A 26731-nucleotide genomic window follows, 5' to 3' on the forward strand; every position below is an offset into this window, starting at 1 on the left:
GGCTTTTGCTTTGCGTAGTAGAGTTTCAAGTTGCACTTCCGGATGTAGCGCAGAACTGTATTTACTGACATTGGTTTTCTGAAGAGTTCCTGAGCCCATGCGGTGATATCCTTTACACATCGATGTCGGTTTTCGATTCAGTGCCGCCCGAGGGATCGAAGGTCACGGGCATTCAATGTCGGTTTTCGGCCTTGCCGCTGACATGCAGTGATTTCTCCAGATTCTCGGAACCTTTTGATGATATTACGGACCGGAGATGATGAAATCCCTAAATTCCTTGACTGTCATTTATGAAATATGGATTGTGCCAGAGGCGGCACAGAGGCCGACTGGTTAGAGCGTCAGCCTCACAGTTCCGAGGACCCGGGTTCAATCCCCGGCCCCGCCTGTGTGGAGTTTGCGTGTTCTCCCCGTGCCTGCGTGAGTTTTCTCCGGGCACTCCGCTTTCCTCCCACATCCCCAAAACATGCATGAATTGGAGACTCTAAATTGCCCGTCGGCATGACTGTGAGTGTGAATGGTTGCTTGTTTCTATGCGCCCTGCGATTGGCTGGCAACCAGCTCGGGGTGGACCCCGCCTCCTGCCCGATGGCAGCTGGGATAGGCTCCGGCACGCCCGCGACCCGCGTGAGGAGAAGCGGCTCAGAAAACGGATGAATGGATGGATTGTGCCAGATTGGGGAGAGCATCCTGGGAGCTAATCGAGATCCTGTAGCTTCTAAACGTTTCTACAAAGCGTTAAGGTGGATGAGATTATTGGGCCCTTGATCCATTTATGGCATTTAAGATAAATACATAAATGGGAGTTTTGAGCACCGGTTGTTGTTGCAGTCCATCTGTTCTAATTGTAGCCGAGAATGATGCTCCTCATTGTGGTGCATCCATTTGATGAGGTATTGCAATTGGTTAGCTAAATCGTGTTGAAGTGTTTTCTCCGAGTAGCTGCGAATCGCAATTTGGCAGGGTTTGGTCGGCCCTCGTTCGCTACTACCTGCGAAACAACCGAGAGCAGATACTTTTTGGTTGATGACTTCTCATCGTTATCGCTATACTCCATGGCTACTTCATCCAGTACAGAGCACACTTGAGCAGGAGGGAGGGATTATTAAGGGGTGTGTTATGTTTGTTTATTCTTGTTCGAAATGAAAATGTGAATTGCGATTTGCTATTCTACGCTGCTCGATCCTTTCAATAAAACACATTTGACACGCACACAAAAAACGTCACGAATGATCCTCAAGAGACAACGAAGCCAGCCAGACAAAACATGCGCAAAGCATTTTTTTAAATGATTATTCAGTCATCCAGAAATTATTCATGAATAGATCTGGTAAGGTTGACTTTCTCTACACGTCCGCCTCCGCATCCTCTCAAGCCGGCCAGGAACACCTGAGGTTTGGGCACACCCGTCTCACCATCCCTCTTACTTTGACAGGCGACCTCCTTGGGCAGCCACGTTTGAGTGGCATTTTCCCGTCTCATGTGGCTCAGATAGGTTTGCGTCGACTTTGTCGCTGTTGTTTGAAGATCAGCCTAGAAATGTGAATCAGTCATTAAATGCCATCTGCGGCATTCTGCACAGAACACCCAACTATTACTTGAAGCCATATTAAAAATACGACATCAAACGTGGGCATGATTAAAACAACTTCAAAGGTTTCCCAGCTGGATGCGAACGGCTGATTCCAAGACAAATCATATTGCGCTCACATATTAAACCTGACGCAGTTATGTGCACTATTGCCGTTCTATCGCAGGACCTCTGCGCATACTGCCAACATACTGCCAACCCTTTCCAAAAAATTGGAATATGATGGAAAAGTTTCATTATTTCCATAATTCCATTCAACTTTTGATAGATTATAGATTCCGGGCCCACAATGGAAACAATGGATTTGTTTCTTTTTATTTTTCCTCACTTGAAAGGTGGGCGGCTTCAAGCAAAAGGTGCTCCGTCTTGAGTTGTTGAACACATCGAGATGTAAATACCATGAAACAAAAGATGGAATTGTGAACTTTTGTCTCATATTCATCTTTTGATCTGAAACCCAAATGTATTCAGCATACAACAAAAACAAAGGAATTCACCTCGCCGTTCCAATACTTTTGGAAGGGGGCTGCGTAGCTCCGAGTTGGCCCTCGATGAATTTTTGAATATGATTCAAATGCTTCCTCGAGCATACCTGATCAGTTTGAAGCTTTAATGACACCATTCGCCACTAGATGGAAGACGAATAGGAAGCAGTTATGTTCAGCAGACCGAAATTGCTGTTTTCGCTCGGTTTTTTTCTCTCACTTCCAGTTTTATCGCTTGCTCGAGTTTCTCACAGCTCTGAGGACCGGGGTTCAAATCCGGCCTCCCCTGTGTGGAGTTTGCATGTTCTCCCTGTGCTTGCAGGTGGATACACTGCAGATGTTTCCCTCAAGCCCCTTAATCGAGCAAATTTCCTCTCGGTTTGAATGTGTGACTGATTTCACACAGCCGCTGTCACAAAAGCCCGTCGTCTTTTCCCCTTTGCCATTCTGTATTTCCAACAATGCCGTGGAATAGAGGGTGGCGGGATGAAATCATATTGTGAACATTGCACTTGCCAATATAGCGTCGGAGACGTACGCGTAACCGAATGGGGACAGCCCTCGTCTGACGCTCGCTTCTCACACCTGGTTTTGGAAAGCGACCGACGTATTCCACTGCCCACACCACACCAGAACCAAATCCACTTTTCCCGTGAACAACAACTGGATAATCAGTATAAAATATCGATAAATGAATACTGTGACTGACCAGTTTTATAGCTGACCTTCGCAATTCCCACTCATTCCATTCATATGACTTGAGAATGTCTGTCGCCACTGGGTGAACCTCCGTCTGAGTGCAGCTCTCAGACTTACTCACAAGTAGCGTCTTTCCTTCTTGCTCCTGTAAAACAGCAAAATCAGTTCATCTGTCTTTGTGTAATGAGGAGACACGACGAGCGACGGTGGGTGGACGAGGGTATTGGGGGGCCGCATGTGAGCCGAGATCGCTCATCAGACGAACCTCCAATTATCTGCTTACATGAAATGGCGTTTGATGGAGTTTGAGAAGTTGAATCAGTTCAGGTGAACTCTTGGCTTTTTCGGCCACCAGCGCAATGAAGTAATCAGGGCTGCAGGCAAATTTCAAACCAGCTTCTTCGGAGTGGAAGACATACATTTTCCCCTTGTGCTTGAGCACGCCAATATAAGGATTTCCTACACAGGGACATGTCACATGAAGATGTTTTGATGTTACGTTAAACTGGGGGAATATAGCATGCAACACATTGCGTATGATAAACAAAATGCATCCGATGCGCTTTAGGCCTGCGATGCACTGTCGATAGGCAACGTGGCACTCTTTTGACTTTTCAATTGGAAAGAGGAAGGTAAATGGATAGAAATGTAACACCGCATTCTGAATATTCCTGCATATTTCTGTGTACGCACGTATGAACAGTGTGATTGGCTGTAACGCATGCATCGCTGGCCGAGCAAAACTCATTTTGGTCCCGGGCCACAGTTACGGTTTCCCTCAGAGGGCCGTTATGACTGCGAAACCAGATCCATCTTTAATCACCTCATCATATTATATCAAATACACAACAAATGGATCATATTTTTCAAATCAGAGTCAAAGGATTTTGTTCAAGTTACTGTAGAAAGGGGTTTGGTAACAAAACAAATGCTTGCAATGTGTCAATGTTATTTATTATCTATGACAATTTCAAATTTTGGTACAGAGTTGAGCAAGAATCTGAGAAGTTTCGCAGGCCACATAAAAGGATCGGATCTGGCCCCTGGACCTTGAGTTTGACACGTGTGGTAAATGCTGTGTAGCTGCAACTTATAGGAGCTATTTAATTTAGCCAGTAAGTTCAGTGACACGACCTGGAAGAATAAGTCCATCTTTGTTAACGAGGGTGTATCCACAGAATCCATTATACTGCAACGGCAGCTCCGAAAGACTGTCAGCAGTTCCGGGCTGGAGCCACTCGTGCTGCTTCCTCTGTGCTGCATCAACGCGTTCCCCTGTATGAAGAAGCGGTTCCTTTGCCACCTGATAATCTGCTAAATTGACTTGCCATTGCGTGCACCTCTGTGTGTGATCCCGGCCATACCCGAGCGCTCATTCATTCGTTCTTTGTCCGTTTTGACTTCGACTCCTTCCAAAAGGCTGTCCAAAGGAACTTTGGGAAAAATCTTGGCCTGCGAGGTAAGACAGAACTGCAATCGGAATGCAATGTTGTTGAAGATATTCAGCAGCTCTGCCTCATCCTGAAGTTCTGACCACAGTTTTGACAGGGCCTTGAACAACGGCTGAAACGGTATGAATTCAAAATAAGCATCAGAACACGGAACAGGTCACTCAAAAGCAATTCTATTTCGATCAATTATTTTTCAAAATGTGGCAGTATTCTCCTCGAAATCACCAAATGACTTACAAAAACCTTTGAGGTGGGCACGGCTGTCTTCGGCTGCACGGACGTTTTTAGCAGGTATATCTGTGAGGAGATGTCCCTCTGGAGGATTTCAATTCTTTTCGCACATAAACGGGAATCAGCCTGGCGGTGGAAGTGAAAGTCATCATTTGACAATTTGATTTTTGCAAAGACACAAGATAAATAGACTTCTAGATGAAGAGTAACAACACTGTACCAAACCGAGACAAGAGTTCCAAAAGAGTCCGTGGCCATAGGAAATGATGATATTCATCATCATGTAGATGATGATGAATATCAACATTTTCCATTTTTTTCCCACACAAAGACTTTGTGAACTCCAACCATACAATTTGGTTAAAGTAAAAGTTTTTTTTTTTTTTTTTTTTTTTTTTTACGAACCAGCAATACTTGGAGAAAATGTTCATGCTGCCTGACGTTGTAGAGTGCTTGTGTGAGCTGAGCCAGGGACACATGGTATTCCTCAGGCGGGCTGCCATGCCACTTTTCTAACAGCGCCGTGTATTTCCACGCCAAACTCTGGGCGACATTCAGCTCATTCTCTATGGCTTCATTGGTGACTGAAAGCGCTTCGGACAGAACCACAGGCACTGCACAGAGTGATGAAAAAAGCAGAGACTCTTCTGTCACGTAACACACCTGACACCTTCCTCCACCCGTTCCAACCCGCTTTCTTCACTTCCTGACCACACTCTGCAGGCCAGTCTAGTACCCGCACTCTTTTACGACGAAGCCACGCTGGTGTAACACGTGCTGAATGTGGTTCGGGATTGTCTTGCTGAAATAAGCAGCGGCGTCCGTGAAAGAGACGTCGCTTGGATGGCAGCATCTGTTTCTCCAAAACCGGTATGTCCCTTTCAGCATGAATGGTGCCTTCACAGATGTGTAAGTTACCCATGCCATTGGCACTGACACAGCCCCATACCATCACATATAAAATCCTATGGATTAAGAAGGGGTTTTTACTTAAATTCGTATCTGAGTTAAAGCAGGTGAGCAAATACTTTTGGTTACTTTTCGGCGTCACATCGAAACGCGCCGATGCCCCCTGAGCGCACACACAACGAATTCGAAAGTCGAGGGCGTCTGACACTTTGCCGAGTGCCAGAACGGTCCGGATGCAATCAATTCTGCCCTGAGAATGAAATGACCTGGATGAGAATATTCCCAGCCATGCTCAATATATTTTCTTGAGAACGATTCCTCGTTAGGAATTTGGCGCTATCTTGTGTCATCATCGACTGTTATAATAAGAGCACAAAAACTGCAAATAGGTGAGTTGGTCAGCGAATAACAGAGGGTACGTTCCCCCCAAAAAGAGGAACGTGTATTTGTGACTAGGTGGGGGATTACCTTAAATCTTTTGCCAATTTGTATTTTAGTGTGACGAATACTGCCTTTTTGAGTCAAGACCCACTTCCACTAAATGAGTTAAGTATACCGTATCATACTTAGTTCAGAAAAGTTGATCTCCTGTTCTTTCTTGCTGGCTTTGTTGAAGAGTCGAATCCCCGTGACAGTCATAGTGAGCTCAGAGAGCTGCTGCTCCTTCTCTCTCTTTACGAGCACCATGAAGGCTCCCAGGTCGGTTGATGGGAAGATGCTCTGCAAGGCGGCTGTACAAGCATAAAGAAGATGAATCGCCTTTTATTGTCATGAACACGCATGCATGCACACGAAATTTGTTCTCTGCATTGAACCCATCGCAGTGAACACGTACACGTTCGTGGAACACGCTGCCCCCCAAAGGCGAAAGGCCTCTTCATACTCCTGCTGTTGTAAAAACAGCAGGAGTAGAAAACGCCCGCATTGCATCACGTGACTGACGAATTGGCCCGGGCGGCCCCTCTGCGTAGCTTGACGCGCACACGGCCAAAATGGTTGCCGCGCGTAGAACGCCGCGGAAATCATCTCTCGTGATTGGTCCGTTTTAGTCACATGCTGTGATGATGTAAGCGGCGTTCCTCCCGGTTCCACATAGGACCTCCTACGCCGCCCCCGCCTTCTCCGTCATTTTTGCAGCATAATTAAACGCATCATCTGGGGCCTCATGTACAAATGTCCTACTTACTTGCATTTGCGCATCACATATGATCTGTACATTGATCCACTGAAATTGTTTCCTGTTGACATATACAAATTCATCATGTGATGGCGCTTTTATAGCAATGCGTGTGCAGTCGATAGGTCCGATTACATGAGGGAAACCGGCTTTCGCTGCAAATCGCGCTATAATCTGGGCCTGTTCAACTGCATTGCAAGGGAACTGGATATACCTGACGGACAAGTGGATAATTCCGTCCCACACGGACTGTTATGGACGCAAAGTTCAAAAGCCAGCATCTGTGATGGTATGGGTCTGTGTTAGTGCCAATGGCATGGGTCACTTACACATCTGTGAAGGCACCATTCATGCTGAAAGGTACATGCAAGTCTTGGAGAAACATATGCTGCCATCCAAGCAATGTCTTTTTCATGGATGCCCCTTCTTATTTCAGGAAGACAATGCCAAACCACATTCCGCACGTGTTACAACACCGTGGTTTCGTAGTAAAAGCGTGTGGGTACTCGACTGGCCCGCCTGCAGCGCAGACCTGTCTCCTATTGTAAATGTGTGGCGCATTATGAAGCGTAAAATACGACAACGGAAACCCCGGACTGTTGAACGGCGGAAGCTGTACGTCAAGCAAGAATGGGAAAGAATTCCACCTACGAAGCTTCAACAATTAGTGTCCTCAGTTCCCAAACGTTTATTAAATGTTGTTAAACGAAAAGGTGATGTAACACAGTGGTAAACACGACCCCGTCCCAGCTTTTTTGGAACGTGTTGCAGCCATACAATTCTAAGTTCATGATTATTTGCTAAAAACAATCAAGTTTATCAGTTTGAACATTTAATATATTGTCTTTGTGGTGTATTGAATGAAATATAGGTTGAAAATGATTTGCAAATCATTGTATTCCGTGTTTATTTATGTTTAACGCAACGTCCCAACTTCATTGAAATTGGGATTGTAGAATAACAGTGATGGAAGGGGACATTTAAAGTGGGGAAACTGCAAAAAACATTTGAATTTGAGAAGGGGGCCCACTACTTTTTCACAGCACTGTACATGAACATCATATGAGTGTGATCGGGTACAAAAGAGATAAATGTACTGAACTGAGTGAGTATAAGCCTTGAGAAAAAGGAACGTTACAGTTGGTACGGAAAGTATTCAGACCCCCTTAAAAGTTTCACTCTTTTTTTTATATTGCAGCCATTTGCTAAAATCATTCAAGTTCATTTTTTTCCCACATTAATGTACACCCAGCACCCCATATGGACAGAAAAAAAAAAAACGTAATTGTTGAACGTTTTGCAGATTTATTAAAAAAAGAAAAACCGAAATATCACACAGCCATAAGTATTCCGACCCTTTGCTCAGTCTTTGGTAGAGGCAACCTTTTGAGCTCATACAGCCATGAGTCTTTTTGGGAACACACTCGTGAACCTTGCGGAAAGTACAAAACTCCCCGCTATGTTTATTCACCCCTTTGCTGTTTTGCTACTTCGGCCACTGCGTTACCTGTAGCCTCTTGTACAGAGCTGACATCTGAAGGTGAGCCCATGCCAGAGCCCAGCAGGATGAAATTGATGATTTTACGGTAAAGGGCATCGAACTGGTCTTTCGTTTTCACCTTGCAGTCAGTAATCTCTCTGCTCACTTGGTTTAGTCTGCACTCCAGCATCCAGTTGATTTCCTTGAGGAACTCTCCTGTGTGGAAATGGGTGTCATGTTCATTTTGTTGATTAGTTGAAGACATTACAGTCAGCCTCAAAGCCCTGTCATTTTTTTGGTCACCTCAGCATTTTAGACAACAGATGTGTGTATTATTTATGCCAAAAAGTATTAAGCGCCTCTAGTTGACTGTTACAAAGATTCTTTACAAAAACATTTGGTTTGGAACATGATGTCGTGCAGAACGTCAGAGTCGTAGATTTTCAAGAGGCCGAATGTAGAATCGCCATAATACCTCGTAGCATACATAATGACAATAAAATGACAATGATGACCTATTTATTTTTTGCTCACTGACTGACTGTGTGTGTTTAAAAGAACATCGGACACTATAAGGAATTCAGCCGGCCTCACAAGGAAAAAGTCCTTCTTCCCTGTTCTTTGAATGTTTGGTGGTGATCTCGTTTCCAAATAAGAATCCTGATACACTCAACTTGTCTTTTGAGTATTTATTGCAACGAAATCAAGAATGCAAATTTACAAGGCTACAGTTTACAAGGTCGTGGTCGGTTGGAAGCCAGCTCGCTGGACTCTCTTATGGGATTCAGAAGCCAAGTGGCCCAGAAGCCTTTTTAGTAACAGTCCGTTCCCTCAGCGGCTCCTCATTGAACCGGTTCTCGCCTACTCTCAGCCTGAATCTTATCACTATGTATGTGGTGTATGCGTGTGTTTGTGTGTATTCATAACAGTGTGGTCAGTATTAACAAACAAAAGCTAGTATAGGTGTCCTAGTGACTTGTATGCAGCAGCATGAAATATATCTAACGCCACCAACAGTCACAGTACATTATGGCATAGTGCAGCGTGTATGTACATACTGTATATGTGATCCTGTTTACACATACATATCATTCATATTGTTTGTACCGCCACTGCATGTCTTAGAATTGAAATATTTGTTATTGCACGGTCGGTGTACAATGAATTAAATAACTATTTAATGATTTAAATCTGAATGCATTAGTCTGTTATCTAACAAAGTGAACACATGTAAACACACCCTTTGTGATGTTTTTCCTATTTTGTTATGTTACAGCCCTTTCCCATAATGAGTTTTCACTCCCTCAAAATTCTACACACAACATCCCATGACAACATGAAAAAAATTCACCCCGAGGTGAAGGAAACAGAGAAGGTGGAAGGGAAGCAATCGGCGCAACTGGCAGAATTGAGAGTGGTGGGTAAAGGCTTTGGAGTTAGCAGAAGGAAGAATTGTGAACATTTATACAGACTCGGCATACGTTTGTGGTGCAGTGCATGTACAATTACCGCAATGGTTGAGAGCAGGTTTAATGACAGCCACAGGAATGCCAATAAAGCATCAGGACAAGGTAATTTGGCTTCGGGAAGCTTTAATGAAGCAAGGTAGCGATCATAAAACGAAAGGGACATAGCAAGGGCGATGGCTTGGTAGAACATTGAAATGAGGCGGCGGATGCCGCGGCAAAACAGACTGAGGGATATCTGCCAGCATATCAGAAGGTGTGTGCTGAGTTAGGACCAGTTAAACCTTTCCCAAAGGTGACGTTAGAGATATTGCTGGAGGATCAAATACTTGCCTCTCTAGAAGAGAAAGCTATTTGGAAGGCCAATAAGGCCCAGATGCCACGGGCTTGTGGCAATATCCTGATGGTCATCCTGTTCCCTCGGCGGTTCGGCTCCGGGTCCTGGTAGAGGAGGCTCATGGACTGCCGCACGTGGGTAAGGCGTAAATTACACGAGCACTCATTCACTGGTGGCACCCTCACTTGCAGGACGCAATTGAGAATTTGGCGAAAAATTGCGAGGTGTGCCAGCTATTTAATATTTGGCCAACAATGAAACCACTTCAGGGCACCTTTCCATTGCCGAGACATCCGGGAGAGGAAATTCAATTGGATTTTACTGACATGCTTCACTTTGTACGTGGCCAACGTTATTTGTTAGTAATCGTGGATGCGTCGACTCGTCGGCCCGAGGCCTATCCCTGTGAAAGGGAGGAGGCGGGCTCTGTGATAAAAGCAGTGGTTAACAGTTACATTCCGACCCATGGTTTTCTCAAACGAATTTGTTCAGATAATGGCAGTCATCTTAAAAATGAACACCTCCAAAAGGTTGAGGCAGTGCTCGGCCTCAAACACTGATTTGGCACAGTATATCCGACCCCCCTCCCACAGTCCCAGGGGAAGGTGGAATGCATGAATCAAAATCTGAAATCCAAAATTGCCAAAATCATGGTAGGAACAAAATTGACATGGGTGGATGCGCTTCCCCTAGCACTCATGTCAATCCGGAGTTCAGTGAACGCGCACGTCCGCTCCGAGCGTCTTGCGACCACCAACACCCGTGGGCATTGGCCGCCTTGCGCTTGGAACTCTTTTTCTTGCTTTTTCTTTTTCCTCTCCCTTCCTCATTTTTCCGTCAAATCCACCAATTCCCCGTACGGACCGGACCAGACAAACATTCGGGAGATCGACCAGCGTGCCTAAATTGTGTTCTACGCTACGTAAATCCAACTTGCGGTCTAGTAATGTACAGATTGGTGCATATTTGGGTGTAAATGAACGAGAACAAGAGCCCAAAGCTCTATGCACTCTCACCGCGCATGCTCATTCCACCCCCACATCACGAGTTCAGCCTCCTTCTACCAATGTTTGTCTGTCCTTCGTTTTGCTTTTCTCTGCATTGTTTCCCTGTACTTTACATTTTATATAAAAATCCACATCCTGTATCATTTCTGTGTTTGGATTTGACAATCACGCTAAACCGGAAGTAACACAGGTGTCGCTCCCGGCTTATTCTTTTCAAACCAATATACACTACACCTTGCTTTCTGTTAGGGGTCGCCACAGCGTGTCAAACCTACCTCCTGCATCCTGCTCTCTAAGACCAACAGCCCTCATGTCGGCCCACATTCTTAGCTAACTCCATCCATCCTCACGCGAGTCGCGGCCATGCTGGCGCCCTCCTTCAGGTTACATCGTCTGCACAAGATGTAATCCACCTGCGTGCTTCTACCTCCGCTCTTGTCGGTCACCCTATATTCCTGCCTCGTCTGGAAGAAAGTGTTCACTCCAGCCAATTCCATCCTTTTTGCAAAGTCTACCGCCATCTGTCTCTCGAGGTTCCATACCTGGATGCCAAACTTACCCATCACTTCTTCGTCACCCCTGTTTCCTTCACCAACATGTCCATTAAAATCTGCACCAATAACAACTCTCTCTGTGTCGGGGATGCTCAGAACGACTTCGTCCAGCTCCTTCCAGAATTTCTCTTTCACCTCTAGGTTACATCCTACCTGTGGGGCATAGTCACTAATCACATTATGCATAACACCCTCCATTTCAAGTTTCACCCTCATCACTCAATCTGATACTCTTTTCACCTCCAAGACATTCTTCTCTAACTCTTCCTTTAAAATAACCCCTACTCCGTTTCTCTTCCCATCTGCACCATGGTAAAATAATTTGAACTCTGACCCTAACTTACTGCCTTTCCACCTGCTCTCCTGGACACAAAATAGATAAATCTTTCTCCTAATCATCATGTCAACTAACTCCCGAGCTTTTCCTGTCAAGAGTTCCAACATTCAAAGTCCCCGCATTCAGTTCTAGGTTTTGTGCTTTCCTCTTCTCTTTCCGTAGAAGAACCCGCTTACCACCTCTGCTTCGTCGTCGACCCACAGTAGCTGAATTTCCAAAGGTTAACGGTGCCGGTGGCAGACGTTGTGTACCCAGGCCATGACCAATCCGGAATTCTTTGGATGAAAGCTCATATTTGTGTGGCCAAGTTTTCAGCTGGATGCCATTCCCGATGCAACCCTCTTGCATTTATCCTGGCTTGGGACCGGCCTACAGTTTGCTCTGGCTTGTGCCCCCATATGGCTGCATTAGATCAGTAAACAAACAATCCAAATAAAACAGGCAAACACAGTAGGCTACTGGTGAGGTGGCAGGAATCGTAATCAAGTCAGCGAATAAAAAAGTTACGCATCACGTTGGGCTACTGGTAACCTCCATGACGTTCTTCGCTAACTCGTCATTGATCACCAAGATCAAATCATTTCAACCCTGCCCCTAAACTTCTAGCCTTACTGCCTTTCCACCTGGTCTCCTGGACACACAATATATCAACCTTTCTCCTCATCATCATGTCAACCAACTCCTGAGATTTTCCTGTCATAGTCCCAACATTCAAAGTCCCCACATTCAGTTCTAGGCTCTGTGCTTTCCTCTTCTCTTTCTGCCTAAGAGCCCGCTTTCCACCTCTCCTTCTCTTTGACCAGTGAAAGCAAATTGTGTGTCAACATCCACGAGCCCTGCTACAATTTGTACTGACCTGTCCAGAGATGCAATAAATTGGTGTGGAATTGCATTAGTCTACAGAACTATTCAATGATTACGATCATTTAATCACAAAAAAAGAGTCGATTCCAAAACATTTAAGAACAAAAAACAGAGAGGATTCTACGACAAGGCATTGGACAATTGAAACAATGGCAGAGATTTTTAAAAGTGAACCGACAAAATATCAGGAATTAGGTTTGTATTTTCCCCCCTCACTCATCAAGGACAATAAGGACTGAGTTGCAAAAGAAACTTTTGTCCGAAAATACTCTCTACTGTGAGTGTCTTCAAAAAGAGTGCATGTTACAAGTCGCCCTACAGGAAATGACACTTTTTTACTCGCTGAATTGATTACGATTCCTTCCACCTCACCAGTAGCCTACTGTGTTTGCCTGTTATATTGTGTGTGTTTGTTTACTTATCTTAATGCAGCAATATTGGGGGTACAAGCCAGTGCAAACTGTAGGATAAATGCAAGAGGGTTGTGTCAGGAAGGGCATCCAGTTGAAAAGTTTGCCAAACAAATATGAGTTTTCATCCCAAGAATTGGTCATGGCCTGGGAAAACAACGTCTGAGAACCATGTGGTGGAAGTTGAGAAAGGAAGAGTGTTGTGCGGCTTTTGTTTTTGTTTTGTTCTGCGGCTTTTTACCACAGTGCCCAAAGTGCCTCTTTCACCCACATTCATTCACCGATGGGCGGCTGCTGTCGTGCAAGGTGCCGCCAGGCCCACTGGGAGCAAATTAGGATTCAGTGTCTTCCCCAAGGACAAGTCGGAAGCGAGGCAAGCGTGCTTGAGTCAAAAACGGACACGGGTGGTGCAGCGCTGGCACGTGACGGGGATGCCGGGATGGAGGGCGGAGACCTGAGAGCAGAGGTGGTCCGTCTGACTCTGGAGCTCCAGGAGGCCACAGAGGAGAAGCTGCAGGCCGCCTGCTACGGGCTAGTGGTGCTAGAGGAGAGTTTGTCTCTCAAGGTCAAAGATCAGCAGTTAGAAGAGGAGCATGAAGCCCTCAAAGCGGAGTTGCAGCACCTCAAAGAGAGGCAGCCGTGGCCCAATGGTTAAGATCATCGCCTGGCACCGTGGGGGACCTTTGGTTCAAGACCCCGACTGGACCATCCGCCAACATCCCCCAGACTCATGGCTGTGGTGTCCTTGAGCAAGACACCGATACCCCGAAATGCTCCCCGGGCGCTTCAGCTGCCCCCTGCTCCAGTGTGTTCCTCCAACATGTGTGTGTGTTCACTGTGATGGGTTAAATGCAGACAACAAATTTTGTGTGCATGCATGTTCATGACAATAAAAGATGATGATTCTTCTTCTTCTTTGACATACAGACAGTCGGAGCTAGGATTGAAACCAACGACCCTTCGGTCCCTGGACAACCCGCTCTACCAACTTGTGGTGGTGGACATGAGGACCATGCTTCTCACCATCAGGCAGGCAGGCGGGGGCGTGTGGTAGACTCTACTGCGCTCATAGTTTTGGTGCAATATTGTTTTGTTGACTCCAGTTTTTGTGGGCAGTCAAAGAATAAAGATGTTTGTATTCAACGACGTGCATTCCTTTATCCTACCAACTCTGGTTGCCTGGCTTACTGGGCTCCGAAAGATTATCTTAACGGCGCTCTCGCAGAGTTGGTGCTCGCTCAAACACTTCGCATTTCTGGTGAATTTGTGCCAGGGTTCTCCCTTGCGGCCTTTTTCCTTTTCATCAAGAGGGCCCTCGACTCGGGCCCCCCATTGACCATCGTTTTCTTCAGTCGTTTGTGCCGTCCGAGCTCATGTCGGCTCATTTGGTTTCTGTGCACCACAACGCCCTCCGCTCACCCATCCAACCGTATGACGGCCCGTTTAGGGCACTGGAGCGCGGTCGTGTAGACGCCATTTCATTGGATAGGCTTAAGCCAGCTCATGTGGTAGCAGGCAAGGTAATGTTGCCGACCCAAGTCCCCCGCCGCGGTCGCCCTCCCAAACCCAATGCTTTCATGCGGCAGTGTTGAGGGTCTTCCTCCTTCCCCTGTCTCACGTGGACACCCTGTTCAGCATGTTTCAGCCACATCTCAGCGTGAAGGACAACATAGCTGTTACGGCAGACTGGTGAAGCACCCTGAAGGACTTTCGCTAGAAGTCTCCTTCTGGGTGTTTGAGGGGGCTGAGGGGACATTTCTACGCATTTATTAGTGAATGTGGCATGAAAAATGTCATTTGTTCGGTTGGTTTTTGTTTTTAATGTTTGCATAAATCTCTAAGAAGCCATATAGGGTGTTGTGTGTAGAGCTGAGGAAACAAAATGTTATCCAATTTGGAATACGACTAACACAAGCGCTGTGAATACTTTCTGGATCCACTGTGTAAGACTAAAAAAAATTACAATTGAAGACCACTGGGACTTTTTAAGTTCATGCTGAGACAACCGATCTGCTTTGTTTTCGTAATATTTGATTTGTCGTGGAGGATTTCATGCTTCTCTCTTTTCAAAAGAGTTGTGAAATGACCATCTTTTGGTTTTAGACGAGTTCTGTACGTAAAACTTCTTTAAACTTGTTACAATTATATTTAGTATATGAACAATCATGCAACGTTGAAAAGGGATTCACTTACCTCTAGAAGTGTAATTCATGTCAAAATACAGTTGCATTTTCATGGTGTCAAGGGAAGGACTGCACGTAGCTGTGAGTGTCTCCATGCAGAGCTTCAAGGAATACGACAAAGGAACAAGGGTTACTTTAAAAATGCATTCCGATACAGTTTCGAGTTACCCGTTAAAAATGTAGAAAGTAACATCATCCAAGTACGTCAATACTAAAGCGAAGCGAAGCAAATGTATGTATATAGCGCATTTCCTACACAAGGTAACTCAATGTGCTTTACATGATTAAAAAAGTTTAAAAAAAAAAAAAAAAAAGAAAACAAACAGCTTATAAACATTTAGAACAAAGAGAAAAATAAAAGTACAATTAAAACATCGTACAGTACAAGAAATATATAAAAGTTGAAATGCTCTAAAAAGCATGAGAAAAAAAGAAGAGTTTTTAACATGGACTTCAAAGCATTCACACTTGGGGCCGACGTCACTTCTGTTGGCAACTTCTTCCATTTGTGTGCAGCACAGTAGCTAAATGCTGCTTCACCATGTCTGCTTTGGACTCCGTGCTCCGCTATTAGACCAGAGTCTGTCGATCTCAGAGCCCTACTGGGTTTATATTCCACTGGCATTTCGTTTACGTATTCAGGACCTAAACCATTTAGTGAGTTATAGACCAGTACCAGATCTTTAATGCAGCCCTATGGGGGGCATAAGCCAATGCAAATTATAGGCCGGTCCCAAGCCCGGATAAATGCAGAGGGTTGCGTCAGGAAGGGCGTCCGGCTTAAAACTTTGCCAAACACATATGAGCGTTCATCTAAAGATTTCCATCCAGGAGAGAGCAGGTGGAAAGGCAGTAAGGCTAGACGTTTAGGGGCAGGGTTCAAATTATTTTACGATGGTGTAGACGGGAGGAGAAATGGAGTGGGGGTGATTTTTAAAGGAAGCGTTAGCTCAGAATGTCTTGGAGGTAAAAGAGTATCAGATCTAGCGATGAGGCTGAAACTTGAAATGGAGGGTGTTATGTATAATGTGATTAGCGGCTATGTATTTAGTAACAAGTAGGATGTGACCTAGAGGTGAAAGAGAAATTCTGGAAGGAGCTGGACGAAGTCGTTCTGAGCATCCCAGACAGAGAGAGTCGTGATTGGTGCAGATTGTAATGGACATGTTGGTGAAGGAAACAGGGGTGATGAAGAAGTGATGGGTAAGCCACCATCCAGGTAAGGAACCTTGAGGGACAGATGGTGGTAGACTTTGCAACAAGGATGCAAATGGCTGTAGTGAACACTGTCTTCCAGAAGAGGCAGGAACATAGGGTGATCTACAAGAGCGGAGGTCGAAGCATGCAGGTGAATTACATCTTGCGCAGATGATGCAATCTGGAGGTCACTGACTTTAAGGTAGTGGTAGGGGGGAGTTTGGCTAGACAGCGTAGGATGGTGGTGTGTAAAATGACTCTGGTGGTGGGGCGGAAGATTGATCCAGGCTCTTGGTGGACAGGTGGAGTTGCCAGAAGACTGGAACACTTCAGCCAAGGTGATCACAGAAACAGCCAGGAGAGTATTTATTGTATCTTCTGGTTGGAAAATGGAGAAGTTGACTTGGTGGTGGAATTTCAAAGTACAGGAACTCATACAAGGAAAGAGATGAGCTACGAAGAAGTGGTACACTGAGAGGACTGAGGAGAGAAGAAAGGAATACATGGAGATGCGACGTAGGGCAAAGGTAGAGGTGGCAAAGGCCAAACAAGAGGCATAGGATGACACGTATGGCAGGTTGGACACTAAAGAAGGAGAAAAGGATCTATACAGGCTGGCCAGACAGAGGGACAGAGATGGGAAGGATGTGCAGCAGGTTAGGGTGATTAAGGATAGAGATGGAAATGTGTTGACTGGTGCCAGCAGTGTGCTAGATCGATGGAAAGAATACTTCGAGGAGTTGATGAATGAGGAAAATGAGAGAGAGGGGAGAGTAGAAGAGGTATGGAAGCATCTCGGAGAGGTGGCTGTGGAGTTTTTGACCAGCTTGTTCAACAGAATTCTAGCGGGTGAGAAGATGCCTGAGGAATGGAGGAAAAGTGTACTGGTGCCCATTTTTAAGAACAAAGGTGATGTGCAGAGCTGTGGGAACGATAGTGGAATAAAGTGGATGAGCCACACAATGAAGTTATGGGAAAGAGTAGTGGAGGCTACGATCAGGACAGAAGTGAGTATTTGCGAGCAACAGTATGGTTTCATGCCCGGAAAGAGTACCACAGATGCATTATTTGCCTTGAGGATGCTGATGGAAAAGTACAGAGAAGGTCAGAAGGAGCTCCATTGTGTCTTTGTGGATCTAGAGAAAGTCTATGACAGAGTACCCAGAGAGGAACTGGGGTACCGCGTGCGGAAGTCTGGAGTGGCAGAGAAGTTTATTACCCAGTGACCTGATATTGAAAAGAGCTAGTCTCACAGAGATAACTGGAGACAATGGTTTGATAGATTCACATTTTATCCTCACTACGTTTGTAGGTCTATCTTTTGTGTGCCATATTTCTTTCACCAACTTTCTCTCCCTTGTAATTACAGGGATGGAAAAATGCCTGATCTCCGTTGGTGAAAGACACGCACACACACACACACGACGACCAATAAATCTGGTCGGCAAACAGCTTCTTCATTCAGTCATTTTAGAGGATAAAGCAAATAACGTGTACAATAATAATCGTAAATATTGTTTCTGTAAGTCCCGATGCATGCGTTGCATGTTTGGGATCATTGTCATGCTGAAAAGACCCGGCCACGTTTCATCTTCAGCGCCCTTGCGGATGGAGGGAGGTTTTCACTCAAAATCCCACCATACACGACCCCATTCATCCTTTCCTTCACACGGATCAGTCGTCCCGGTCCCTTTGCAGAAAAACAGCCCCAAAGCCTGATGTTTCCACCCCCATGCTTCCCAGTAAGCATGGTGTTCTTTGGATGCAACTCAGCACTCTTTCTCCTCCAAACACGACAAGTTGAGTTTTTACCCAAAAGTTCTGTTTTGGTTTCAACTGACCATATGACATTCTCCCAATCCTCTTCTGGATCATCTAAATCCTCTCTAGCACACTTCAGACGGGCCCGGACATGTACTGGCTTAAGCAGGGGGACACGTCTGGCACTGCAGGATTTGAGTCCCTGGCGGCCTAGTGTGTTACTGATGGTAGCCTTTGTTACTTTGGTCCCGGCTCTCTGTAGGTCATTCACTCGGTTCCCCCGTGTGGTTCTGGGATTTATGCTCACCGTTCTTGTGATCATTTTGATCCCATGAGGCGAGATCTTGCGTGGAGCCCCAGATCGAGGGAGATTATCAGTGGTCTTGTGTCTTCCATTTCTTCACACCAAGCTGCGTACCTCTTGCAGATTCAGTCCTCTCAGCCTGGCGCAGGTCTACATTTTTGTGTCTGGTGTCCTTTGACAGCTCTTTGGCCTTGGCCATCGTGGAGCTTGGAGTGTGACTGGACAACCTCAAACAGTCACACTCTTTTATACTGATAACGAGTTCAAACAGGTGCCATTAATACAGGTAACGAGCGGAGGACAGAGGAGCCTCCTAAAGAAGAGGTTACGGGTCTGTGAGAGCCAGAAATCTTGCTCGTTTGCAGGCGACCACCATCATTTGCAATGAAATTCTTTGGAAATCAGACAATGTGATTTTCTGGATTTCACCCCCCCCCCCAATTTTGTCTCTCGTTGGTGAGGCTTCCCTATGATGGAAATGACAGGCCTCTCTCATGTTTCTAAGTGGCAGAACTTGCACAATTGGTGGCTGACTAAAGACTTGTTTGCCCCACTGTATATAGAATAAGAATAAGAATCTCATTTCAGGGGGGCTGCAGGCCAATCGACGCCACGGGGCAGGAGGCGAATGCAACTGAATGCGGGGAGCAAAGACGACACGGCGGCCATCGAACACGTGACGTGGCCGCCTCCCATTCGGAGTGCGGCGGCGACGTCCGAGGGCGTCCGGAGTCGATTTTGCGCGCTCTGGCGCGCCCTCCAAGTTGCAGCGGTTGTGCAGCTCGACATGTCGGCGCTACCCAAGAACGTTACCTTCGCGCCGCGCGGACTGTCGTCTTCTGTCCTCGCACCCTCGGAGGCCGCTGGCTCACTTTGCGCACACCGCGTGTCGCCGATTGCGGCCGGGCCGCCTGCTGCTTTCCGCCCCCGAGACCTCCGCGACGTTTGCGTGACGGCAGCGCGTCACCGCGAGGACTCGTCGCTGACGCTACCCATCGCGCGCGTCTCGCAACGCGTTCCATTCCAAATGGATTGCGCGTCATCGACACGCGCGTGCACCCGAAAGCCTCCGACACGTTAGCTTTGCTCACCTTGAAATCGCTCAAGCCTCCTCTCGCAACGCCCTCGCGCAGCAAATCCCGAACAATGAACCGAACGACACTTTCGGCCATCGTCAGAAGAGTCGCTCGCCGCGAGTCACAGGCCTTTGGCGTTGTCGGCCGCTGTTGCCACGGCAACTCGAGTGCGCCGCGCGTCACCTTTGGGAAACGTCACAGCCTCGCGCAGGAAGCCATTCTTTCTTCGGCGAGTTACACGTCGGTTGATGCCTTTCTCCTCCTCGTCGTGTCGAGCGACTCCCGAGGTTTTCCTGTCCTCGTCCCCACAATGCCAGAGCCAACCGGAGCCCGGAGAAATGCGGACGGCGGCGTCAGGAGGGGCACCCGGCTTAAAACCTGGACAAACAAACAAATAAGCTCGGAAATTAAGTATTGAACACGCCAATTGCGGTTTACAGTGGGGACGGAAAGTAGTCGGACCCCCTTCAATTTCGCACTCTTGGTTATGTTGCTGCCATTTGTCAGTCATGTTTCCCTCATTAATGTACACGCAGAAAAAAGGGGAAAAAAACACATTTATGAAAAAAGAAAAACTGAAATATCACACATTCAGACCCTTTGCTGTGACACTCAAATATCGAAGTCGGGTGCTGTCCGTTTCTTCGGAGCATCCTTGAGACGGGAGTCCAGCTGTGTTTGGTGATACCGATTGGACTCGAGGAGGAAAGCCACACCCCCGTCTAGAGAAGACCTCACAGCTCACGGGGCGCGGCAGAGCAAATGAGAATCACGAGGTCAAAGGAACCGCCCGAAGAGCCGAGAGACGGAATTGCGGCAAGGCGCAGATCTGGCCGAGGCCCCGACCGACTGGGGCAGGAGAGCCTCGGTGAGAGAGGTGACGGAGAACCCAGAGATCACTGCGGCGTAGCTCCGGAGATGCAGTCGGGAGATGGGAGAACGTTCTAGAAAGTCGACCATCGCTGCAGCGCTCCTCGGTGCAAGACACACGAACACGTGAAAGCCCGCGTGGAGTTTGCTACATAAAAACAAACAAATAAAAAAAGCTGAAGGACTCCCAAGATGGTGGAGCAGCGACACCGAGTTACTCAAATACCTCACCGGTGGACGTCAAAACCCCCACGAGAGGAACTTCAAGCAGGTCTGTTATCAATAAAAGTTTGCAGTTCCACTTTTGAGTACGTTTTGCTGAAAGACGGCTGGTCACAAGACGGTATGATTTGATGGAACTGAAAGCACAGGAAGTCCGATAAAGCCAGACTTGCACGGAGACCAACAAAAGGAGGACTTGCGTCGTACAAAATAGGATCGCCGGTATTGCGGGATTTTGAATTTACGACACATCATCGAGCGTCGTCAGCGTTTGTCTTGGTTTGCTGGGAGAACCACAGGAAAGCTATTGCATGATTTCTATGTTGTAAGTGCATGCACATGTTAACAGCCCTTGTTTTATTGCTCTCTCATTGAGCTTGAAGGGATCTCCTAGAAAACCTTTGCGTTAACGTGCATCCCAGACACCAACACGACTTGCCTTTATCGTATCATTCTGTCTCCATATTGGTTTGTAACAAATATTTAGGATAGAAATGGAACAACGCGCTTGTTTCCGCAACAGAGAGAACTGTGCAACTGTATACTGGGCGAGTAATACTGCTGCTATATACTAATTCCGCTGCATTTTGAATCGTTTGCCAAAGGGGAATATATTATATTGTATCATATTGTACTCTTTAACTGGCAAAACAAAAACGACCCATCCGTCCGTTTCCGGAGCCGCTTCCCCGCCAGTCCCGGCTGTCATCGGGCAGGAGGCGGGGTACACCCCGAACCGGTTGCCAGCCAATCGCAGGGCACATACATACAAGCAACCATTCGCACGCACACTCACACCGGCGGGCAATTTAGGGTTGTCAATGAACCTAGCACGCACGCACGCACGCATGCTTTTGGCGGAGTGCCCGGAGAAAAGCCACGCACGCAGGCACGGGGGGAGAACGCGCAAACGCCACACAGGCGGGGCCGGGGATTGAACCCGGGTCCTCGGAACTGTGAGGCGGACGCTCTAACCGGTCGTCCACTTTGCAAACTCCAATTCACGCGGGGCCAAAATTTGAAATTGGGACAACGTCGCTATTTCATGAAAGATCACCGCGACGTGCACGTTTCCATTCTCTGCAGAAACGTAGCGTTAAAGTGGATGGCGTACGTGTCCGTCCGTACGCCGTAAAGCGTCGGGGGCCTCCGTCGTAGACCACGTGCTCGCCGGCGTTCCGCTCCTCCCGGATCCAAAATCTTGATTGATAATCCGATTGTTTCCTGCGAAACTACAAAGCCCCCTTTGAACGGCCCACCGTTGTGGCCAACGATGGCCTTGGAGGTGACCACAACCAACCCTTTCATTTTCCCAAAAAAAGAGAAGAATTTCCTCCAAGTCTATACTGAAGTACAGCTTCACGAGACGTTCCACGGTCCTCGTTTTCGGACATGGGTTGCTTGTTCTGCTATTCTTCTCTCTCACATCACGCATCTGACGGGTTCCAAAGCGAAACAGGAAGGTTGGAGTTGGGAAAACAGACGTCACAGGCACAGAGAACAAGGAAGCTAAGAAACTAACCATAGAAATTGCCGGTACAAGAGAAATTCCAGAGTTTCGACAAATATTTGAAAAATGTTTTCAACAATTAAAAATCGAAATATATATATTATTCCATATTGAAGCAAGCCCATTCATTTGAACGCGACATAACTCCTAACTTATTCGACTCTGGAAGGTGAATCTCAGAATCCGGTTTATTTTGCAGGCTTTCAAATTGACAACGTTGTGAAACCATATTGCAACACGTACTGTATTATGAGAAGACGCTAGCGCAATTATCATGGAGTTCAAAACAAGCGTGCTCCCTGACCCCGGTAAGGGGGAGACCGAATCGCATCCGATATCCGATACTTAGCAGTTAGCAATCTTGGTTAGCTTAGCATGCATTTGCCACAGTGTTACACAAAGGAGCATCGGCACACCTTGACGGCGCGCTTACCGAGCGCGTAAAAAGAGGCCAAAACAAAACTTGTCATCTCAACAACAAACACACAGATCACGTCAAGCGATCTGTGCCTCACCGGGACGGACGGTGTCGTGGGTGGTTGGTTTCGGTCTTTTTGATCGTTTTCAGTTCCTGTAAGAGTCATGTTCGCTCGTCCTTGAAGTAATGCAAAGTCATTTGTCGAAACACTGCTTTCAAAATGGTTCTAAATTGTCCGGAAGTGCAGAGAATACTCCTGTTCAGTTCCCAGCCAATGCCAGAGACCTTTGAAGCTCCTCCAGATGGTTGGTCGCTTGTGTTAGCATCATACGGATGGCATCCTGACGGAAAAAGTCAAGGGAAAATATGAATGAATAATGAGCACTTTAACAAGATGAATAATCAGTCCCTCCGATATTGCGCTGGCTTTCTTTGTGCTTGTTGTGTCCTAAAATGGCGGATTTCACAGCAGCAGCACGTCACAAAAGATGCAATGGATTTTTTTGACGAGCCAACTGTTTTTCTTTTTCCTCTGCGCCTCACTCACTAGCATCTCTCACACACACAAATGCATGCAGCCGACCGCAGATGATTACATAGTAAGCCTGATCTTTGAAAGACATTTTATTTTATTTGACAATAATAACGCCGCTTTATATAGAGGAAAGGCGGCCGTGACGGAGGACAGCGTGCGGACGTCAACGGGGGACGGGTGCGCGTGAAAGAGGCACGCCCCCAGTAGGTATATAGCGCCGGTATGTGCATTGTGCAAAACATCATCGGTTTGGCTAAGGACCCCCGAAAATGTCACCTACGAAGAGACACGACTACGAAGCACAGTTTCAACTGCAAGCTATCAGTTACGCCGAGGAACGTGGGAATCGAGCAATTCAAGATCAACGAATCCACGGTGCGCAAGCGGAGGCCCGGGCCAAGGTATCCGTTTTGACCGTTGTCCGAGCTTTCGCGAAAGCCGGCATCGTTGCCGAACAGCCCCCCGGCAACGAGACCGACTCCGACAATGACGAGGGCGAACCCGGCGTGTTGGATGGCGAAATTGCCCAGATGTTCATTTTGGATTCAGAAGATGAGGACTTTGATGGATTTGTGGATGAGGATTGATAAAAAAAAAATAAAAAAAAACACAACAACAACGGTACATTGTTAAATACTTCAATAAAGTACAACCGAAGTCAGTTTTGCTCCCGCTGCCTTTTTAAAAACATGCAAGCTAGCATGCATGTTTTAGCGTGCATGCATGCTATCATATGTTTTACCATGCCTGCGCCCAATAATACGGTGCAATCGGGGTTGGGTCAAAAACGTTTGCACGGTTTAAATAAAAGAGTGTCCAAAATATGAACATCCATTTTAATCTAATGAAAGTTTGCTCGAGAGCATTTGGATGATCCAGAAGAGGAGTGGGAGAATGTCATACGGCCAGATGAAACCAAAATGGAACTTTTGGGTAAAAACTCAACTTGTCGTGTTTGGAGGAGAAAGAACGCCGAGTTGCATCCAAAGAACACCATTCCTACTGTGAAATGCAGGGGTGGAAACATGATGCTTCGGGGCTGTTTTTCTGCAAAGGGACCGGGACGACTGATCCGTGTAAAGGAAAGAATGAATGGGGCCGTGTATGGTGAGACTTTGAGTGAAAACCTCCTTCCGTCAGCAAGGGCGCTGAAGCTGAAACGTGGCCGGGTCTTTCAGCATGACGGTGCTAGATGATCGTTCAAAATAAATCTCACCTGGTCTGTGGCATTCTTGTTCCTCTTGAATTCCTCTCTTGCCCAGTCTCTGAGGTATTTCCTATCGGTCTCATCTGGCACATACCGTATAGTCCTCAACATGTTTCTGTATATTCCCAAAACGTTCTGCCTCTGTAAAAACTGGGAGGGAAAAAGATCAGACTCAAAACGATGATCATTGGTATCATGTATACCTCTCCCTCGTGCTTCATGCTCTGATTGTTGGAAAAGTCAATGACAGTCTTTATTGTGCGTTCGTTTGACAAAAACAAAAAGTAGCATTCATTATATGATGAAGTACACCGGCAATACAATACCTCTTCTCCACCGATGACCCACCCCCACTCCACGTCAAAGATTATGTTTTCGGGTAAAAAAAAAAAATACAATAAATAACTATATGTAATTTTTTTTTTTTTTTAATTTATTTATCTTAAATCAGCAATCAACTCTGCAAGGCAATTCCATCCATGGACTTAAAATTTCAATAGGTGAGAGTTCTTAAGGTGAAATCATAGAGGAGCTCGTATTAACTAACGATTACAATATTGCATCAACAACACATCCTTAATTCTTACAATTCTGTCTACATTTAAAAGGCATACGTGCACATGGCAATGTTGATTATGGTGCGTCGTGAGTTCGTGGGGATGTTGTGTTGAGTCCGGTTGCTGTGATTCAACCTGGGCAGATGACCTTGACCTGGATGACTGAGAATCTAAAAAGACATACTGCTTTGCGCTTGAGGAAGAACACCCTCCATCAGGTGTGGGAGTTTGTCAAGATGTCTCGAAAACTTACAGACTACAGGAACCACCTCCACTTCAATCTGAGGTCAGAGCTCGAAACTGCTACCAAAACGGTCGTACGCATACGCGAAAAATCACGTGATCACTGCGAACGAGACCGCGAACATCACAACAGTGTCGAACCGCCTGGGTGCGTCTATACAGGTAGCTCAATCAAAACCCCTTCAAATGTGTCAGAATCACTCACCAAACGGATGCTCATTTGATAGATTTAAAGCATCACAGCCTTCTCACGGGCTCATCACCTGTTGGAGGGGCGAAGGGGTTCGGGTCGAGCGCGAGCTAAGCGGCGGCCGAAGTCGGAGACCTCGGTGGTCCGATCCCCGGCTACAGAAAGTGGCTCCGGGGACGCGCAACGTTAGCCCTCATGCACGGAAAGAGCCTGAGCTGGTGTGCGCGGTCAAGAAATGCCGACTTCATATAGTCAACGCGCAGCTTGGTTTACCAGTCATCTCGAGAAGGGTTAGCGTCTCTTCCACTCTGCAGTTGCTCACAGTAAGAGGCGCAACGCAGGTGTAGGTATACTCATCGCCCCAGGTTTCGGTGCCTGTACGTTGGGGTTCACCCAGGTGGACGAGAGGGTAGCTTTCGGGTGAGGGAGACGGGTCCTGACTGTTGTCTGTGCCTAAACAGCAGTTTCTGAGTACCCACCCTTCTTGGAGTCCTTGGAGGGGGTGCCGGAGAGCAACCCCTGCTTGGGAATCCCTCGTTCTGCTGGAGGACTTTGACCCTCACGTGGGTAAAGACAGTGAGACCCGATCAGAACCCAAGCGGTGTTCTGTTATTGGACTTCTGTGCTTGTCACGTATTGTCCATAACAAACACCGTGTTCAAACATCAGGGCATCCACACGTGCACTTGGCACCAGGACGCCCTCGGCCACAGTTCGACGATCGACTTTGTGGTCGGGTCACCGGACTTGCGGCCGCATGTCTTGGACATTCAGGTGAAGAGAGGGGTGGGGTTGTCAACCAATCACGACCCGGTGGTGTGTTGGCTCCGACGGTGGGGGAAGACGGCCGTCCGACTTGGCAGACCCAAACGTATTGTGAGGGTCCCCTGTCAGAAGGAGTTTCCGGAAGAACCTCGCCCACGTTCCCGGGGAGGCGGGCCACATTAAGTCTGAGCGGGACGACACAGCGAACGCTCGCATTGCCCGGCACAGTCGACGTTTGACTTCTTTTATTTATTTATCTTTTATTGTTCACAGTTTCCTGCAGCCCGACGGAAGCAGCAAACTAGTGGTCATGGAACATTTTGACAGTTATAAAAGTCTGCCAATGTCGATGTAGCGGTGTGAAGCCGTGACGAATCTGCGGATGACAAGAAAAGCATTGCCCAAACGGCCGTCGATGAGCTTTGCGACGTCATCTAAAATCGCCACCATTAAAGGGGTCAGATTTGCTGCAAACTGGCTCGAAGAAGGAATCACATTTCATAGTGTGATGTTTCTGGCGCATTTACCCGTTTCAAAGAAAGCGCAGTCGACGGTATCCTCGGCGCTGCCATCGCACTGAATTCTCGACTGACAAGACTTCTTTGTTTGTATTGGCGAGTGCCGGCTAACGAGTTAATCGGCATTACCGCCATCTAGTGTGCTGGAGTGTGGCTCACAGATCGGAGGAGAAAACA

The 26731-nt window shown here is 46.9% G+C and overlaps 2 protein-coding genes across 13 annotated transcripts; both read right to left on the reverse strand.

Annotated features, from left to right (window-relative positions):
• Positions 1 to 1124: 1124 nt before the first annotated feature.
• cfap206 (cilia and flagella associated protein 206) lies at positions 1125 to 19620 on the reverse strand. 8 transcript variants are annotated; one of them, XM_061704020.1, is made up of 12 exons: positions 15192 to 15278; positions 11393 to 11540; positions 11109 to 11297; positions 8051 to 8239; positions 5933 to 6097; positions 4863 to 5071; positions 4464 to 4583; positions 4140 to 4338; positions 3910 to 4050; positions 3059 to 3234; positions 2786 to 2920; positions 1125 to 1533 (listed from the first exon to the last, which is right to left on the reverse strand). In XM_061704020.1, the coding sequence occupies exons 3-12, from the start codon at positions 11155 to 11157 to the stop codon at positions 1312 to 1314; spliced, it is 1605 nt and encodes a 534-aa protein (XP_061560004.1). In that variant the 5' UTR covers positions 11158 to 11297; positions 11393 to 11540; positions 15192 to 15278; the 3' UTR covers positions 1125 to 1311. The 8 variants fall into 8 exon arrangements, with proteins under 8 accessions (XP_061560004.1, XP_061560001.1, XP_061559997.1 ...); XM_061704017.1 differs by lacking the exons at positions 11109 to 11297; positions 11393 to 11540 and adding an exon at positions 19535 to 19620 and having other exon boundaries at positions 4140 to 4227; positions 15192 to 15282; XM_061704013.1 differs by lacking the exons at positions 11109 to 11297; positions 11393 to 11540 and adding an exon at positions 19535 to 19620 and having other exon boundaries at positions 15192 to 15282.
• Positions 19621 to 19747: 127 nt separating this feature from the next.
• Positions 19748 to 26642, reverse strand: lyrm2 (LYR motif containing 2). Of its 5 annotated transcripts, none has more exons than XR_009770292.1 (4): positions 26564 to 26642; positions 24291 to 24431; positions 22637 to 22880; positions 19811 to 19897 (listed from the first exon to the last, which is right to left on the reverse strand). XR_009770292.1 is itself a non-coding variant. In XM_061704022.1 (4 exons), the coding sequence occupies exons 2-4, from the start codon at positions 21917 to 21919 to the stop codon at positions 20289 to 20291; spliced, it is 576 nt and encodes a 191-aa protein (XP_061560006.1). In that variant the 5' UTR covers positions 21920 to 22046; positions 22637 to 22799; the 3' UTR covers positions 19925 to 20288. The 5 variants fall into 5 exon arrangements, 3 of the variants coding, with proteins under 3 accessions (XP_061560007.1, XP_061560006.1, XP_061560008.1); XM_061704022.1 differs by lacking the exons at positions 19811 to 19897; positions 24291 to 24431; positions 26564 to 26642 and adding exons at positions 19925 to 20537; positions 20616 to 20748; positions 21726 to 22046 and having other exon boundaries at positions 22637 to 22799; XR_009770291.1 differs by lacking the exon at positions 19811 to 19897 and adding an exon at positions 20586 to 20748.
• Between the last annotated feature and the right edge of the window lie 89 nt (positions 26643 to 26731).

The sequence above is a fragment of the Phycodurus eques genome, chromosome 18, assembly GCF_024500275.1.
Source record: "Phycodurus eques isolate BA_2022a chromosome 18, UOR_Pequ_1.1, whole genome shotgun sequence".
Lineage (NCBI taxonomy): Eukaryota > Metazoa > Chordata > Actinopteri > Syngnathiformes > Syngnathidae > Phycodurus > Phycodurus eques.

Bases quoted from the DNA above. Each gene is read 5' to 3' on its own strand.
- cfap206 (XM_061704013.1), bottom strand. From the start codon at position 19,615: ATGGCCGAAAGTGTCGTTCGGTTCATTGTTCGGGATTTGCTGCGCGAG. The intron at 15,283-19,534 runs GTGAGCAAAGCT...TATTCCTTGAAG, and splicing joins GAGGCTTGAGCGATTTCAAG to CTCTGCATGGAGACACTCAC. The intron at 1,534-2,785 runs GTCAGTCACAGT...TCACATTTCTAG, and splicing joins GAAGGTCAGCTATAAAACTG to GCTGATCTTCAAACAACAGC.
- lyrm2 (XM_061704022.1), bottom strand. From the start codon at position 21,919: ATGAAAGGGTTGGTTGTGGTCACCTCCAAGGCCATCGTTGGCCACAAC. The intron at 20,749-21,725 runs GTACGCCATCCA...CTGTGCTTTCAG, and splicing joins TACGGCGTACGGACGGACAC to TTCCATCAAATCATACCGTC. The intron at 20,538-20,615 runs GTATTTGAGTAA...GTTTTTATGTAG, and splicing joins TTTTGACGTCCACCGGTGAG to CAAACTCCACGCGGGCTTTC.